This window comes from Artemia sp. Qi Xiang Cuo, chromosome 1 (genome assembly GCF_049724085.1).
Source record: "Artemia sp. Qi Xiang Cuo chromosome 1, ASM4972408v1, whole genome shotgun sequence".
In the NCBI taxonomy this organism is placed as follows: Eukaryota; Metazoa; Arthropoda; class Branchiopoda; order Anostraca; family Artemiidae; genus Artemia; species Artemia sp. Qi Xiang Cuo.
The window spans coordinates 33,779,599-33,796,411 of NC_142794.1; the positions used below are offsets into that span (position 1 = coordinate 33,779,599).

At 35.5% G+C, this 16,813-nt stretch overlaps 1 protein-coding gene across 1 annotated transcript; it reads right to left on the bottom strand.

The window, feature by feature from the left end:
• Positions 1 to 768: 768 nt before the first annotated feature.
• LOC148956221 (uncharacterized) lies at positions 769 to 16,812 on the bottom strand. Its single transcript, XM_089094543.1, has 2 exons — positions 16,668 to 16,812; positions 769 to 1,546 (listed from the first exon to the last, which is right to left on the bottom strand). The coding sequence occupies exons 1-2, from the start codon at positions 16,671 to 16,673 to the stop codon at positions 851 to 853; spliced, it is 702 nt and encodes a 233-aa protein (XP_088950669.1). The 5' UTR covers positions 16,674 to 16,812; the 3' UTR covers positions 769 to 850.
• Position 16,813: the final 1 nt, after the last annotated feature.

Consider the following 16,813-nt stretch of genomic DNA (forward strand, 5'->3'; position numbering starts at 1 on the left):
TATCAAGATTCTATTCTCCGTCTTATCAAATTCCCCCATTTGCGTCTGTGCATACCCCCATCTTCGATTATTACCATTAAGAATGCCGTATCATAAACATGGGATTTCCCTGACACCACTGCCTGATGGTACGATTCCCTGGCAGAGTGGACTGTGCATCCAACATCGAACCATTGCTCACCTTTGGCTAGGTTTATTAAATTATATAGAGTCAAAATTAGATTTGTATTCACTAACTTTGACTTACAACCTCTCCCTAAGTAAAACTCTGGCATCTTCTACATTCGAGGAAAAGAGCTACAAGTATTCAAAAGTTTAAGTTCCATTTTTTTAGCTTTAGCTTGCGTGAAACTAAAGGTACTAATTACCTAGGACCAGCAGTAGTTTTAAGCCTCATAATAAGGGTGGGGGGTGGGGTCATGGTGTACCACAGGGGTGGATAAATGTAAAGTAAATGGTATTTAATGTCAAACGTCAAAAAAACTTGGGGGCAGCGGCCCCCCTGCCCAGGCCTAGAACCACCATTGCCTAGGACTCATTTTACTCTAGTCATATGCAAACCTTGATTTAAATGAAAATTTTGAGGTTTGAAATTATGATTTTTGATAGACAATGTGTCACTTTCTATGCAGAAATTAGAGTTATTTGTGCTATTTCAATCATGGTTGCATATACAGAATTGTGACATATTGCACTTCCGGCGTTCTTTTTTAATTTTAGCAGGGTAGAGTATATACTAGTCAAACAAAGAAGTAAAAACCATTTGTTCGAAGATTTGGCGTGTATTGTTATTTCAGTACAAAAAAAAATGTAAAACAGTAACAAATACAGTTTTCATTTAGTGTTCCATCTATGTATCTCTATTGGCTAAAACAGCAGCTGCCAGAAGTGGGAGCATGTCATTGCCACCGCCACCTGTGCTTAACACTGGAACTATTTGAGCACCTGTAGGGTAGCTTGAAGCTGAATATGTTGGATGTGCGTAGGCAGGCGGTGCTGAATATACAGGCGGAGCATAAACATGTGGTACATAAGTTGGAGATGCATAAGTGGGCTGATATGCTGGACGAGGCTTATAAGCGGGAGGTGCATATGTATATGTAGGTTTGGGTGATGCGTAGGAATATACAGGGGTAGCCGGTGCATAAACTGGGGGTGGGCTATATGCTGGAGCATATGTTGGAGCTGGAGCATATGTTGGAGCTGGAGCATATGCTGCGGCTGGAGCATATGCTGGAGCTGGGGCGTATGATATAGCTGGGCCGAAGCTTGGTGCTACATAAGCTTGATGAGGTGCGTTTAAAGGAGCTAAAGCTATTTTAATGCCGTTGTCATTGTTTCCCATCATAGATGTTACAAGAGGAAGAATTTCATTCAATTGGCGGCTTTCCCTGTGTGCATCTGGCAAAACATAAGCGGCTGCTCCCATTGGACTATCTAAGGGGACAGGATCATTTTGATAGCCAGGATACATCTCTAAAGCCCCTATAAATGGCAGGAGACAGAATGCGATGCTTACTGCTGCCAATCTACTCCCTCTCATACCCTGTAAAAATGAAAGCAGTTAATTGCGTTATAGTGAAGAATGATTATTTTTCATTTTAACCTATTTGTCATTTGGACAAAATCCTACACTAAATCTTTGTCTTAACGAAATCAATAAACGTTTTGATTACATATTTTAACAGATCGTGTGGTAAGAGAGACCGAAGATTTGGGGCCCGGGAGGGAGTTGGGTAGTTTTGTAAAGGGGTCAAACAATGTAAAAGATCCCTTTTATCTATTATCTACCACAAAAACTGTATCTTTTCTGTATTAAGTTCCATCTAGGCTCCATACCTTTTGTTGTCTTCAAATGAGTCAACTCAGGAGTAAAATCATGCACAAAACCATAAAAAGTATTTTTCGACTACCCTGACTTATCGACTAAATATATTCCCCTGAAACATTAAGGGAGGATATTGATGTTGGATGAGCCGTTCGCGTATGGTCCCACAGCAACAATAACATGCAGTTACAGAAACAATCTCCGCGAATAGATACTTTATAAGTAAAGCTTGGGACATAGATTTCTTACTTTGACAGTACTAATTAATAAAATAGACAAAGCGTTTGATAGAATTCTTTTTGAGATAAGCGTTTATTAGACACAGGAGAAAATATAAAAGAAATACTTTTTAGTAAGACTTTTACTAGGGGGACAGCTTAAAATTTTAAATCGCAGCCCTTGTAAAATGTTACTATTTTTAAACGTGCACAAAAATAAATTATAAATGGTTTTGAAAATCTTCATATAAAATTTATAAGCTTCTATGCTTCTTTTACATAGTCAAGAGCTAAACTTATCAGTTTCAGAGGACCAAAACCCACTTTAGAGAAGGGAGATAACTTTCAAAATTTTAAAAATACCCATCCTAAGAAATGCCACACATAACTAAAAGGAAAAACAAGGTGGTTTGATGTGAAACCTTTTGCACCAATGAACCTGTAATTCAAGCAAAATGAAAGCATTTCGGCAAAAGAGTTGGCCAAATTCGGCCAATTTTTTGAAATTTTTAAGTTTTTTTTTATTTGGAGGGGGGACAAAAACCCTTATGTCACAGGATGTGGCCTCAGAAGAACCTTACAATACGTGGCCTTGCTAGGAATTTACCACGAAATAATCAGTGAAGCTGTGGTAAATTTCGGCTACTTAAAGTAAATAATTGTAAAAAACCTTACTGCCCAAGATGCCACCATATAGCTGAGACACAAAAAATCTGAGGCGTAGGTAGGTTTTCAGCGCCGTGGGAAATGTCTTTTTTTGTTCCCTCTCCTTCCCCCTTAACAATGTAACCGCACCTATCTTTCACAAAATGTTCTGAGCGGTGACACAAGAGATTCAGTACCCCGGGAAAAGTTTACCCCGTTATCCCCTAGCAATACAACTGCTAAGAATTACTTGAGTTTTCGTGTTTGTTTTTTTTTGGCATTTTTGCTGACTTGACATTGGCCTTCTAATTTTATGAGTTTTTTTTTGTTTTTGTTTTTAACATTTTCATGTATTTGACATTGACCCTTTCATAATTTCCTGTTGTTTTTTTATTGTTTGTTTTTGTTGTACTTTTTTCGCTTTATTTGACGCTAAAGTGCGAATTCGGCCCTTTTGGGCTTGTGATAGCCGTTTTTCAGCAATAAATCTTATCTTATCTTACTTGATTAGACTAACCAGTGTCGATATATCGGTAATCTCAAATGCTGGGCATCCCTAATATTTGGTATTTTGATACTTTCAGTCTAACCACCTGTTTCGGAATATGCATTCGGCCATTTACTATCAAACAGCGTCGCATCGTGGTAAAAGATTGGGGCGAAAAGGACCCATTGATACTCTATCTCTTTTACTAATAAAAAATCCTAGATCTTAAAGTTAGAAAATTTTCTTTTTTTCCCCATTTCCCCAACCAATGGTTTGATATAATCCATCAATGGCAGGGAGAAAAAAATCAACACCACTTTCTAAATGATCCCGGATATAGTCAGAAACATAAAGAATTACTAATGATTTGCTAGACGGGGTTTCAAAGTGACAATTTAATAGACACAATTTGATTGAAAGTTTAACAATCTCAAATTTTCTAAAACCCCAAAATTGTTACTACGTAAATTCATATCAGGTGAGTAGCTCCAGTCTTACTAAAGGTTACAAAAAGAAATTCATGGAAATAGAGCAGACAAAGTAGAAGCAATTAAATTTTAAAGCGCAAACACATTTGAGTATTACAGTTTCCTAATTCTCGTTCTTTTCTTCAGTTTTATATATAAATAAAACAGTCATATTTTCCCATGTATAGTGAACTTCCGCAAATTGGTGAATGTTGACATTCACCGGTGAATGTCCGAATACCTATTTTTCTCCTTGGATTTAATCAGTGTTGACAGTCAACTTTTTCAACTTACTGCACGGTTTGATGATGACAAATTAGGTTAGAATGCAGCTTAGGTTAGAATAGATTAGGTTTGGTTAGGTGAGGTTAGGTTGGGTTAGGTTTTTAATCCATTTCTGATATTTAGAACCAAATTTAACCTAATATAATCTGAACTAACATAATTTAACCTAACTTTAACTTTTACCATCCAAGCTTAAATGAAAATGAAAAATGAGGATTGTAGAGCTGAATGAATCCAAGGTGAAGAAAAGGAATTTCGGAAATTGACCGGTTAATGTCGACATTAACCAGATTTCGGACATTCACGGTAACATATACACAAGCCAAAGCTCTCACAAGCTTTTTGCTTTGCCTCCCTCCACCTGCTAGGGAAGGTGCTCAAGCCCAGTTGCCCCTTCCTTGAAACGGACCAGTGCTGAGGCCTCTGATTCTTGCAGGTGGCCTCGTTTCTCTTGGGCTGGTTTTCAGGCCTCTAGCTTGTATGGTTGGAACTTAGGTTCGGTGCTTGCTCGAGCTGGTGCTTAAGCCTTTGTTCCTTGTAGATAAAAGCCTACGTCGATTCCTTTTTGCCAAGATATGAAATGCAAGACGTAAAAAAAACAAGTATTTTAAACTGAAAGTAAGGAGCGACATTAAAACTTAAAACGAACATAAATTATTCCATATATGAAAGGGGATGTCCCCTCCGCAATGCTTCGCTCTTTCCGCTAAAGTTTTCTATTGTTTTAAAAAATAAAGTTGCGTGACAGCGTTAAACTTTAGCGTAAAGAGCGAGGTGTTGAGGAGGGACAGCCCCTTTCATATACGGAATAATTTCTGTTCGTTTTAAGTTTTAATGTCGCTCCTTACTTTCAGTTTAAAAAACTTGTTTTTTTTTTGTTTAATTTCTGATCGTTTTTTAGTTAATGCAGCTTTTATTTTGGCTCGCCGTCATTGAATAAGTAGACAAAATTTGCATAAAAATTTTACTTTTCTTTTGCTAAATGGCTGTCTCTAAATTTGGTTCTGACGTAATTTACAAATTAACTTACATAACGAACTTCTATATTCGTATATTTTACTTCTGGCAAAAAAATACTAAGTTGCAGATTTTTGCAGATATGAGCTTGAAACCTATGTAATTGGGTTTTTTGATAAGCAGAATCTGACGGTGTGATTTTCATTAAAATTCTTTCACTTGTAGGGGATGTTTCCCCCCTCTTTAAAAAATCAGGTAAATTTTCTCAGGCTCGTAGCCTTTGATGCGTAATACTAAACTTAATAAGATTTATATATTTAGAATCAGCATTATAAACCCATTCTTTTGATACATTTATTTACATCAAAATTCTGTTTTTAAAAGTTTCGATTACTCTTGAGCCGTATCGCTTGTTTTTTTCTTTTTGTTTTGTTTATTACGTATATGTTATTACGTATATGAGAGGGTTCTCCTTTTAGTCAATACCACGCTCTTTACGTTAAAAGTTAAAAAAAAATTAATTCACAAACCCCTGAATCACAAAGGCCGTTTAATTAGAATAGATAGCTCTTTTGAAAGCACTAAAAAAAAACTGTAGCGTAAAGAGTGAGGTATTGACTTGGGGGAGAACCCCCTCATATACGTAATAATTTCTGTTTGTTTTAATTTCTAATATTGCTTCTTACTTTCAGTTGAAAAAACTTGTTTTTTTTAATTTAATTTCTGATCGTTTTTTAAATAATGATTGGAAATCCGGCGCCCCCTTCATAGAAATGTCCCTTACCCCAAAGAAACATCCTCCACGAAACGATTCTCCCGAGTAACCCCCTCATCCAGCCCCCCCCCCCCCACTAGAAAATAAATCCTTCCTGAAAATGTCTGTATACTTCCCAATAACCAATACAATATGTAAGCATTGGGCAAAGTTCATAACTAGCAGCCCTTTTCCTGGGAACTGTGTGGGACTAAGTCATCCTAAAAGACATATTTATTAGATTTTGACTATGCTGAATAAAATAGCTATCTCAAAATTTCAATTGGGTGACTTTGAGAAAAAATGAGCGTGGGAGGGGGGCTAGTTGACCTCCATTTTTTGTGTCAATTAAAAACGGCACTATAACTTTTATTTTCCTTTCAAATGAGCCATCACAATATTTTCTCGCACCACTGGGTCAATACTATTACCCCTGGTAAAAACAAAAAAAAAAAAAAAAAAAACAAATAAACACGCATCCGTGATCTTTCTTCTGGCAAAAAATGGAAAATTCCACATTTTTGCAGACAGAAGCTTGAAACCTCTACAGTAGGGTTCTCTGATACGCTGAATCTTATGGTGTGATTTTCATTAAGGTTCTATAACTTTTAGGTGGTGTTTCCCCCATTTTCGAAAATAAGGCAAATTTTCTCAGGCGCGTAACTTTTGGTGGGTAGGACTAGACTTGATGAGGCTTATATATTTGAAATCAGCATTAAAATCTGATTCCTTTGATGTATGTATTGGTATCAAAATTCCGTTTTTTAGAGTTTCGGTTACCATTGAGCCGGGTCGCTCCTTACTTACCAAAAATGTTTCATAATCTTCTAAAGATTAAAAATTAGAAACAGAGAAGAACTTAGAAAAGAGGTTTATCTAATTTCAAAAATTTCGCCTAAAATTTTCACTTCAACCGATCAATTATACCTCTAGAAGGTTGAATATTGTTTAGTTCAAAAACTTACCAACATGATCTATTATTGGCGCTACAGCGCTGCATGTTTTATTTAATTTAACATAATGTAACTAGTACATATCAACTTATAACAAGACAGACAGAGAGGTAAAGCTCGACGCATCTCCTTTATCGCAAGAAAGAAATTATAAAAAGATGCACACTTCACAAAACAAGAGAGAAAAAAAAGGTGTAACCGGAGAAAAAAAAGTAACTAGAGACAGGGACGACAGTCAATAATTAATTTACAAAATATTAGAGTAGTCTAATATAGTAAGCCGAAAGAACCATCTTGTTTAAATTCTTTTTAAATATGAATAGTGATTTGGTTACTAATTCAGTTAACTTGTCTTTATTCGCAATCAGAGGAAGTTGATATGTTATACTTAGTCTCAATCTTTCATTCTTAACAAACAGGAGAATTAGCTTGTTCCTAGCTCTTGATAAATAAAAATGTTGAATTCATCAAAAATTTCAGTCCATTCAAAAAGAGATTAATCTCTTATGGTACAATTTTAGTCGGGAAACTGGTACAATTTATTTCAAATAGTTAGCAATGCTGGTTTCTAGTGCTTTTCATTTGGCCGTTACTGTGTAGCGCAAGAAGGAGTTCAAAGTACGGTATTTATGTACTTCTATAATAAAAGTTCCAAAGCAGTATCATTTTACAATTTATTCTCTTTCACCATTACAAACAATATTTAATCTGTAAATCCATAAAGTTTCTAAAATTAAACAAGTATTCTATCCTATTAGCCTCCAATTTTAATCCATAAATATTTAAGCGCTAAATAAAATTAAATAAAAAACAAGTTTTGTCAATTGAAAGTAAGGAGTAACATTAAAAATTAAAACGAACAGAAATTATTACGTATATAAAGGGGGTTGCCCCTTCCTCAACACCTCGCTCTTTACGCTAAAGTGTTTTAGCACTTTTAAAAAAGCCAAGGAATTGGAACAAAATTCAAAATTTAGCGTAAAGACCAAGGTGTTGAGGAGGGGGGACCCCCTTTATATACGTAATAATTCCTTATCGTTAAGTTTTAATATTGCTCATTACTTTCAGTTGAAAAAACTTGTTTTTTTAATTAATTTCTACTCGTTTTTTAAATAATGCCAGGAAATCTAGCCCCACCTCCACGGAGAAACCGCCTCCCCGCGGAAATATCCTCTAGACAATTAAATCCCGGTGAAAATTTACCCTGGACAATTACTATTAACCACTCTGCGCGTAAAACTGAGACGGAAAAGAGAAAGCAAGACATATAAAAAGAATTTTGAATAAGAATTCTGGCAAATTCCCTCAATGTATAATTTCCCCTGACAGGTTCACTCCCTTAAAACTTCCCTCCCCATGGAAATTTTTCCTTGGAAAAACCCCCAGCAGAAAATTTGCCCCCCCCCAACCCAAAAATGTATTCCTAACTCCCAATAACAAATACTATGCGCAAACAATGAGCACATTTTATAACTTAGACCTTTCCCCTGGGGATTTGGGGGGAGGTGGTCATATTATATCCAAAGGCATAGTTATTGGAGCCTTTCAACCTCCAAATTTTGATCAGAGGAATTTTTTTGGGGGGAGGGGGAAGGGGCAGAAGAGGGGGCCTAGTTGCCCTCCAATTTTTTGGTCACTTAAAAAGGGCACTAGAACTTGTAATGTCCGTTCGAATGAGCCCTCTCCTGATAATCTAGGACCACTGGGTCGATACGATCCCCCCTAGGATAAAAGAAAATAATAACAAACAAATTAACACGCATCCGTGAGCTTTCTTCTGGCAAAAAAATATAGATTTCCACATTTTTGCAGATAGGAGCTTGAAATCTGATGGTTTCAAGTAGGGTTCTGATGGTCTACAGTTGGGTTCTGTGATACGCTGAATCTGATGGTGTAATTTTCATTGACATCACTGTACTTTTAGGGGCTGTTTCCCTCTTTTTTTGAAAATCAGGAAACTTTTCTTAGGCTCATAACCTTTGATAAGTAAGACTAAACTTAATGGAATTTATATATTTGAAATCAACATAAAAATCCGATTCTTTTGATATGTCTATAGGTATCAAAATTCCGTTTTTTAGAGTTTTGGTAACTATTGAGCCGAGTCGCTCCTTACTTACAGTTTGTTGCCACGAACTATTTGATTAGTATCGGTTTAGAGAAAAGGATAAAATAGCAATAGCTTACTCGGAGCTAAAGATTCAAAATACTAAGAGACTAAAAAGCCTATTTCTTACCATAGCAATTTCAAATAACACTAAAAAATTAGTCTTTTGTTTTAGAAAAAGTTATGATTAGAAGATGACTCTGAAAGTTTGAAAGAAATAAAATTTCTTTTAGTTTTTTACGTATCTGTCAAATTGTCCAAAATATAGCGCTAATGGTTAAGTTGTTTTTTTTTGATGTTGCAAATCGTGTAGTTTTTTTCACACCCTGCTGCTCAAGATGATGATATATTAACCTACTTCCACCCACGAGGCATCAATATATTTCATTCGCCCCAAGGGCTTTGGGTCCGAAAACTCCCCCCGCTGTCACCAGTTGGGAGGCATGATTCGACCCCTAGATTTGTTAAGGTGACACCTTTGAGTTCCCGGGGATCCTGCAGACGAATTTAAAAAAAAAAGACAATTCTGCAGGTTGACAAATATGCTAATGAAGTGGTAAATAAAGAAGAGTAGCACATTTCTTTTAGGGGGGAGGGGGCATGATTATTATTTTATTTATTTATTTGTGTGGGTCTTCATGTAGAGAAATGATATATACTCTAGGGTTTCCAAATTAATGACAGTGTTAGGGAAATACTTCGCTCAAATTATGGATTTTAGATACATAAGGTTCCATGGGGGTTAATTAGTTTGATATTCTGATACATTTATGGCTACGTTTCGGGCCTGGACTGCAGTAAGGACGTATGTCTTTTTTCTTTTCTTTTTTCAAGCTATGTTAATTCAGTTTTTTTTAGAGCAGTGGCGAGCACTGGTTTTTGGGTCGGTCACTTAATATGTTGTATTATTGATTTAAATAAAGAATTTCACGACAACGACAACTTCGGAAGAAAATTTGACCTTTTGATGCATTGATTATTTTATTAAATAGAAAAACAAGTTTTTTCGACTGAAAGTAAGGAGCAACATTAAAACTTAAAACGAACAGAAATTATTACGTATATGAGGGGGTTTGGTCCCTAGTCAATACCTCACTCTTTACGCTAAAGTTCGAAGTTTGTTCCAATTCTTTAAGAATGACCCCTGAATCACAAAGGCCGTTTAATTAGAATAGATACCTCTTTTGAAAGTACTAAAAAAAACTTTAGCGTAAAGAGCGAGGTATTGCTAAGGGGGAAAACCACCTCATATACGTAATAATTTTTCTTCGTTTTAAGGTTTCATATTGCTCCTTACTTTCAGTTGAAAAAAATTGTTTTTCTATTTACTTTCTGATCGTTTTTTAAATAATGCTGGGAAATCTGGCACCCCCTTCATAGAAATGTACCTTCATCCATGTAAACACCCTCCATGGAAAAATCCTCCCATGTAACCACCTCTCCCCAACCCCCCCCCCCTCCCTCACCATAAAAAATCCCTCCTGAAAACGTCTGTATACTTTCCTATAATCAATGCTATATATAAGCAGTGGGCAAAGTTCTTAGCTTGTAGCCCTTCCCCCGAGGACTGTGGGGGATTAAGTCATCTTCAGAGACATATTTATTACATTTCCGACTATGCTGAATAAAATAGCTATCTCAAAATTTTGATCGGGTAACTTTGGGAAAAAAATAAACGTGGGGGGCCTTGTTGCCCTCCAATTTTTATGGTCACTCTAAAAGGGCACTAGAACTTTTAATTTCCGTTCGAATGAGCCCTCTCGCGATATTCTAAGACCACTGGATCGATACGATCACCCCTGGGGAAAAAAAACAAATAAACACGCATCCGTGATCTTTCTTCTGGCAAAAAAATACAAAATTCCACATTTTTGCAGATAGGAGCCTGAAACCTCTACAGTAGGGTTTTCTAATAAGCTGAATCTGATTGTGGGATTTTCATTGAAATTCTATCACTTTTAGGGGCTGTTTTCCTCTTTTCTAGAAAATAAGGCAAATTTTTTCAGGCTCGTAACTTTTGATCTGATGAAACTTGTATATTTAAAATCAGCACAAAAACTCTATTCTTTTGATGTATCTATTGGTATCAAATTCTATTTTCTAGAGTTTCGGTTACTATTGAGCCGGGTAGCTCCTTACTTAAAGTTCATTACCACGAACTGTTTGATAAACCAGGTTTCCTCCATTACGAAAAAAATGTATAAAAATAAAACAAGCATTTTTGCCTTCTTACCAAAAACTGAATTCTTACTAAAACAGGCTAAACCGCAGTTTACATCATTTTTCTGAGAAGATTACCCGTTTATCCTACCCTTCTAAGCAAATAAGAGGTATCTCATTTTATCTCTGTTTTCCTGTGCTTTTTTTTATCTTAGATGGGAACTGGTACGTTTTCTGGAACTGGCAAAACTGGTACAATTCTTTGATACATCAAAAGAATTGAATTTTTATGCTGATTTCAAATATATAAGTTTCATTAAGTTTAGTCCCACCCATCAAAAGTTACGAGCCTGAGAAAATTTGTCTTATTTTTAAAAAAGGGGGAAACATCCCCTAAAAGTCATATAACCTTAATGAAAATCACACCATCAGATTCAGCGTATCAGAGAATCCTACTGTAGAGGTTTTAAGCTCCCATCTGCAGAAATGTGGAATTTTGTATTTTTCGCAAGAAGAAAGATCACGGATGTGTTCATTGTTTTTTTTCCCTCAGGGGTCATCGTATCTACCCAGTGGTCCTAGAATTTCGTGAGAGGGCTCATTCGAACGGAAATTAAAAGTTCTAGTGCCCTTTTTAAATAACCAAAAAAAATAGAGGGCAAAGAGGCCCCTCCCACGCTCAATTTTTTCCAAAGTCACCGGATCAAAATTTTGAGATAGCTATTTTGTCCAGCGTAGTCTAAGCATCTAATATGTAACTATGTCTTTGAGGAAGACTTACTCTCCCACAGTCCCCAGGGGAAGGCTGCAAGTTATGAACTTTGCCCATTATTTATATATAGTATTGGTTATTGGTAAGTATACAGACGTTTTCAGGGGATTTTTTTTCTGGTGGGTGGGGGGGGGTTCGGGGTTTGGTTATGTGGGAAGATCTTGCCATGGACGAACTTTTCATAAATTTCCATTTTAACATCAAAACTTAAAACGAACAGAAATTATTACGTATATGAGGGGCTTCGTTACCTCTTCAATACTTCGCTTTTTACGCTAAAGTATTTTTAGCAATTTAAAAAGAGCTAAATATTCTTATTAAACGGCCTTTGTGATTCAGGGTCATTCTTAAAGAATTGGAAAAAAATTTTAACTTTACCGTTCAGAGCGAGGTATTGACGAGGGCGCGAACCCCCTCATATTATCTTTATAAGGAAGTTCGCCCTCTCTTCAATACCTCGCTCTTTACGCTAAAGTTTGAATTTTTTTAAATAATGGCCGATATAAGTAATAATTTTTTTGTGTTATTTTCCGGCCAATCTTAGCATTTAATTTTACCTTAAGAAGCTTCATAACTATGGTTTTTATGTGATAATAAACCAAAGATATTGTATGTGTTCGGCTTGTGGTTGTTATTAAAGAAAAAAACAAGTTTTTTTTTCCAACTGAAAGTAAGGAATAACATTAAGACTTAGAACGAACATAAATTATTACGTATATATTTTAAAGATATTTTCTTACATTGATTTCAATGATTTGAGAATTGCTCAACTTGTGACTTTCATTTTCATAAAATAGTTTCGACGTCTTTGGCCAATTTGTTACTATGCCTTACAAAGTTAGTCCTGCAAATGTCTCTAATTTAAGTTACATGGGAGAATCTTTCAATGGAGATAATGTCTCGTGGGGGAAGGGAAATTTCCATGGAGTGAGAGCTGCATTTTCGTACATTATTTAAAAATCGATCAGTAATTAAATAAAAAACGAGCTTTTTACAACTGAAAGGAAGAAGCAACATCAAAACTTAACAGGAAAAGAAAGAATTTCGTATATGAGATGAGTTGCCTCTCCTCAATAGCTCGCTCTTACGCTAAAGTTTCTTTTTTAACTTTTAAAAGAGGTTATTATTCTAATTAAACAGCCTTTGAGATTCAGGAGTCATTCTTAAACAACTGTAACAGAAATTAAACTTAGGGTATTATAAGGTTATTATTAGTTTTAAAAAAAGTAAAATTAATATGCAAATCTCGTTTAATTATTCACGTACGGTGAGCCAAATCCACAACTTGAATTAATTCAAAAACGTTCGGAAATTAAACAAACAAAAACAAGTTTTTTTTTTTTAACTGAAAGTAAAAAGTGACATTAAAACTTAAATCCAACAGAAATTATTCCGTATGTGAAAGGGGCTGTCCCCTGCTCAACGCCCCACTCTTTATGTTAAAGTTTTTTTTTATTGTTTTATAAAGCAGAGTTGTGAGAAAGAGTCAAACTTTAGCATAAAGAGTGGGCCGTTGATCAGGCGGCAGCCCCTTTCATACACGGAATAATTTCTGTTCGTTTTAAGTTTTAATGTCGCTCCTTACTTTCGGTAAGAAAAAAAAACTTTTATTTTTTATTTAATCTCAAGAAAATGCAATATTTGCCTCGGCAAAATGATATTAAAATGGTGATGTGTTTTTTGTTTTAATACACGCAGGGATTTAGTTTAGGGGATGGGGCAAAATAACGGGAGGGATAACTTCAAAAAATACCAAAGTTAAGCGAATTATATTAAGAATATAAAAATTTATGAGGAAAATATAAAAACAATTTTAGGGTTTGGGGGGAAAAAATATCAGACCCCTGCCCCCGTCCTCAGCTTGCTTGCTTTTTCTTGAGATACGGCTTTTGCGCTAATGTAGGAAGACAAATACTAATTCAAGCTCAATCTTTAATAAAAACATCCCATTTTGACAATAATCGAAAAGTTAAAATAAAATGAGAAGCGTCTTAGAAGAAGTATCAAGATAAACATCAAAACAATGTTAATGACCAAAAGAAAGGTATCTCTGATTGTATATGAATTTTTATAAAGCTCGTGACCACAAACCAGGGTTTCTTGGGATTCTCCTTTTATTCTTAGGATGGGCGTATTAAGATTATATTTAGCCACGATTGAATAATAGTATTAATACAAATTATTAACAATGATGATTTAACAACATTTATGCACCATTTAAAAAGCAAAGTTCTACAAATATTTTTCTCTATTTCCTAAAAAGTTCAATTTCTAAACGTTTTTGAATTAATGTAGCTTTGATTTTGGCTCACCGTACATGAATAATTAAAACGAAATTTGCATATTAATTTTACTTTTTTAGCTAAATTGCTTTCTCGAAATTTTGTTCTGACGTAACTTACGAATTAACTTACGTAACGAACTTCAATATTTGTATATTTTATTACGTGTATTGGGGAGTTTGCACCCTAGTCGATACCTTGCTTTTTACGCTCAAGTTCGAATCACAGACCCCTGAATCACAAAGGCCGGTTAATTAAAATAGATAGCTCTTTTGAAACTACTAAAATAAACTTTAGCGAAAAGGGCGAGGTATTGACTAGGATGCGAACCCCTCATATACGTAATAATTTCTGTTTGTTTTAAGTTTTAATGTTGCTCTTTACTTTCAGTTGAAAAAACTAGTTTTTTTTATTTAATTTCTGATCGTTTTTAAAATAATGCTGGCAAATCCGGCGCCTCCTTCATAGAAATGTCCCTTCCCCCAAGGAAACATCCTCCATTCAAACATCCTCCCCCGTAACCCCCTCCTCCGACACCCCCCCCCCCTCCCCCATTAGAAAAAAAATGCCTCCTGAAACGTCTTTATACTTCCCAATAACTAATACTATATGTAAACAATGGGCAAAGTTCATAACTTGCAGACCTTCCATAGGGGATTGCGGGAGATTAAGTCATCTTCAAAGACATATTTATTAGATTTTTGAATATGCTGAACAAAATGGCTATCTCAAAATTTTTATCGGGTGACTTTGGGGAAAAAATGAGCGTGGGAGGCGGCCAAGTTGTCCTCCAACTTTTTTGGTCACTTAAAAGGGGCACTAGAACCTTTAATTTCCGTTCAAATGAGACCTCTTACGATATTCTAGGACAACTGGATCGATACGATCACCCCTGGGGAAATAAAAAAAAAAAAATAAATAATAAACACGCATCCGTGATCTTTCTTCTGACAAAAAATACAAAATTCCACAGTTTTGCAGACAGGAGCTTGAAACTTCCGCAGTAGGGTTCTCTGATACGCTGAATCCGATGGTGCGATTTTCACTAAGGTTCTATGACTTTTTCGGGGTGTTCCTCTTTTTTTCGAAAATATGGCAAATTTTCTCAGGCTCATAACTTTTGATGGATAAAACCAAACTTAATGAAACTTATATATTTAAAATCAGCATAAAAATCTAATTCTATTGATGTATCTATGGGTATCAAAATTCTGTTTCTTAGAGTTTCGGTTACTATTGAGCAGGGTCGCTCCTTACTTACAGTTCGTTACCACGAACTGTTTGATTAAATAAAAAAAAACAATTTTCAACTGAAAGTAAGGCGCAACATTTCAAATTAAAACAAACAGAAATTATTACGTATATGAAGGGGGTTGCCTCAACGCCTCGCTCTTTACGCTAAAGTTTTTTAGTACGTTTGAAAAAAAGCTTCTTATTGTTCCAATTAAACGAACATAGTGTTTCAGAAGTAGTTCTTAAAGAATTGAGACAAAATTCAAGCTTTAGCTTAAAGAGCGAAGTGTTGGGGAGGAGGCAACCTCCTTCATATACGTAATAATTTCTGTTCGTTTTAAGTATTAATGTTGCTCCTTACTTTTAGTTGAAAAAACTTGCTTTTTTAAATTTAATTTCTGATTCTTTTTAAAATAATCCAAGGAAATCTGGCCCTACTTCCACAAAGAAATACCCTCCCCCACGGATATATCCTCTAGGCAATTCAATCCCGGTGAAAATTTACCCAGGCAAATTACTCTTAACAATTCCACGCGTAAGATGGAGACGGAAAAGAGAAAGCAAGAAATATAAAAAAAAATTGTTTAGGAATTCTGGCAAATACTCTAGTGTATAATTTCCTTTGACAAGTTCACGCAGTGAAAACTTCCCTCCTCTTGGAAAGTTCCCCCGTTAAAAAAAAAAACAAAGAAAAAAAAAGAAAAAGGAAATTCGTCTTCCCACCCTAACAAATACTAATTTAATTGATTACGTTCTAATATACAATTAAGAATATCTTCCATAACTCGAGCTTAAAAATATTCTGAAATTTCAGACCGTTTTTTTCTATTGCGGCATTTGTACATTAAAATTAGATGTAGGCTAATCATCTATTTCTTCTATAATTTACCCCATTTTTGTTTGACCGACATAAAACGTTTGACTTAATGATGGCCCAAATTCTAGGAGATTAGGACCAGTGGCATCAATGCACAAAAAAGTAGTGAGGAAGAGGGAAATCTATTCTTCAAAACCTATGGGAGGGGCAATTTTGCTGTTTTTGTTTCAGTTTTCCCAATGAAAATATCGAAAAAGGCATTTCCAATGAAAGCTCCCTAAAAAGGTTTTCTAAAAATCAACGGGAGGGGGAGTATAGGGGAAAATACCCCATCTATCTTACTTCCCTGGTTAGCAGGTCTGCCTAGTTTGTAGGAGGCTCTTTGGCTTTTATTAACACTGAGGGTAGGTGGTATATTTTATTGCTAGTACCAATTAGAAACGAAGGCCTTTCCAGGCTTCTGAAAGAGATACCTCATGGCTTGGGAGGGGGGGGGTGTTATTCAATTATAAATCATTGTGATCCCCACCCATGATCCCGGTTCTCGCCAAAGAGTGTATTTGTGATCCACTAAAAACAAGCAACATCCTTCTTTCCGTTCCCAATAGTAAACTAGCTTAGCAATTGCAACTGGAAAACAACTATACGACCTCAAATAAGAAATAAAAAAAATAATAAAATCAAAAATAGCTTAGGACTTACTTTCATTTTTGACCTTAACTTATAGCCGACCAAAATCAAACTGTTTTGAATGAGTCAATCTAATTCAATTTTTGGCGAGGAAAGAAGTTGAACTGAACTGAAATGAAACTCATGACAGCGACTGTGAAATTATTCATGTAAGGCAT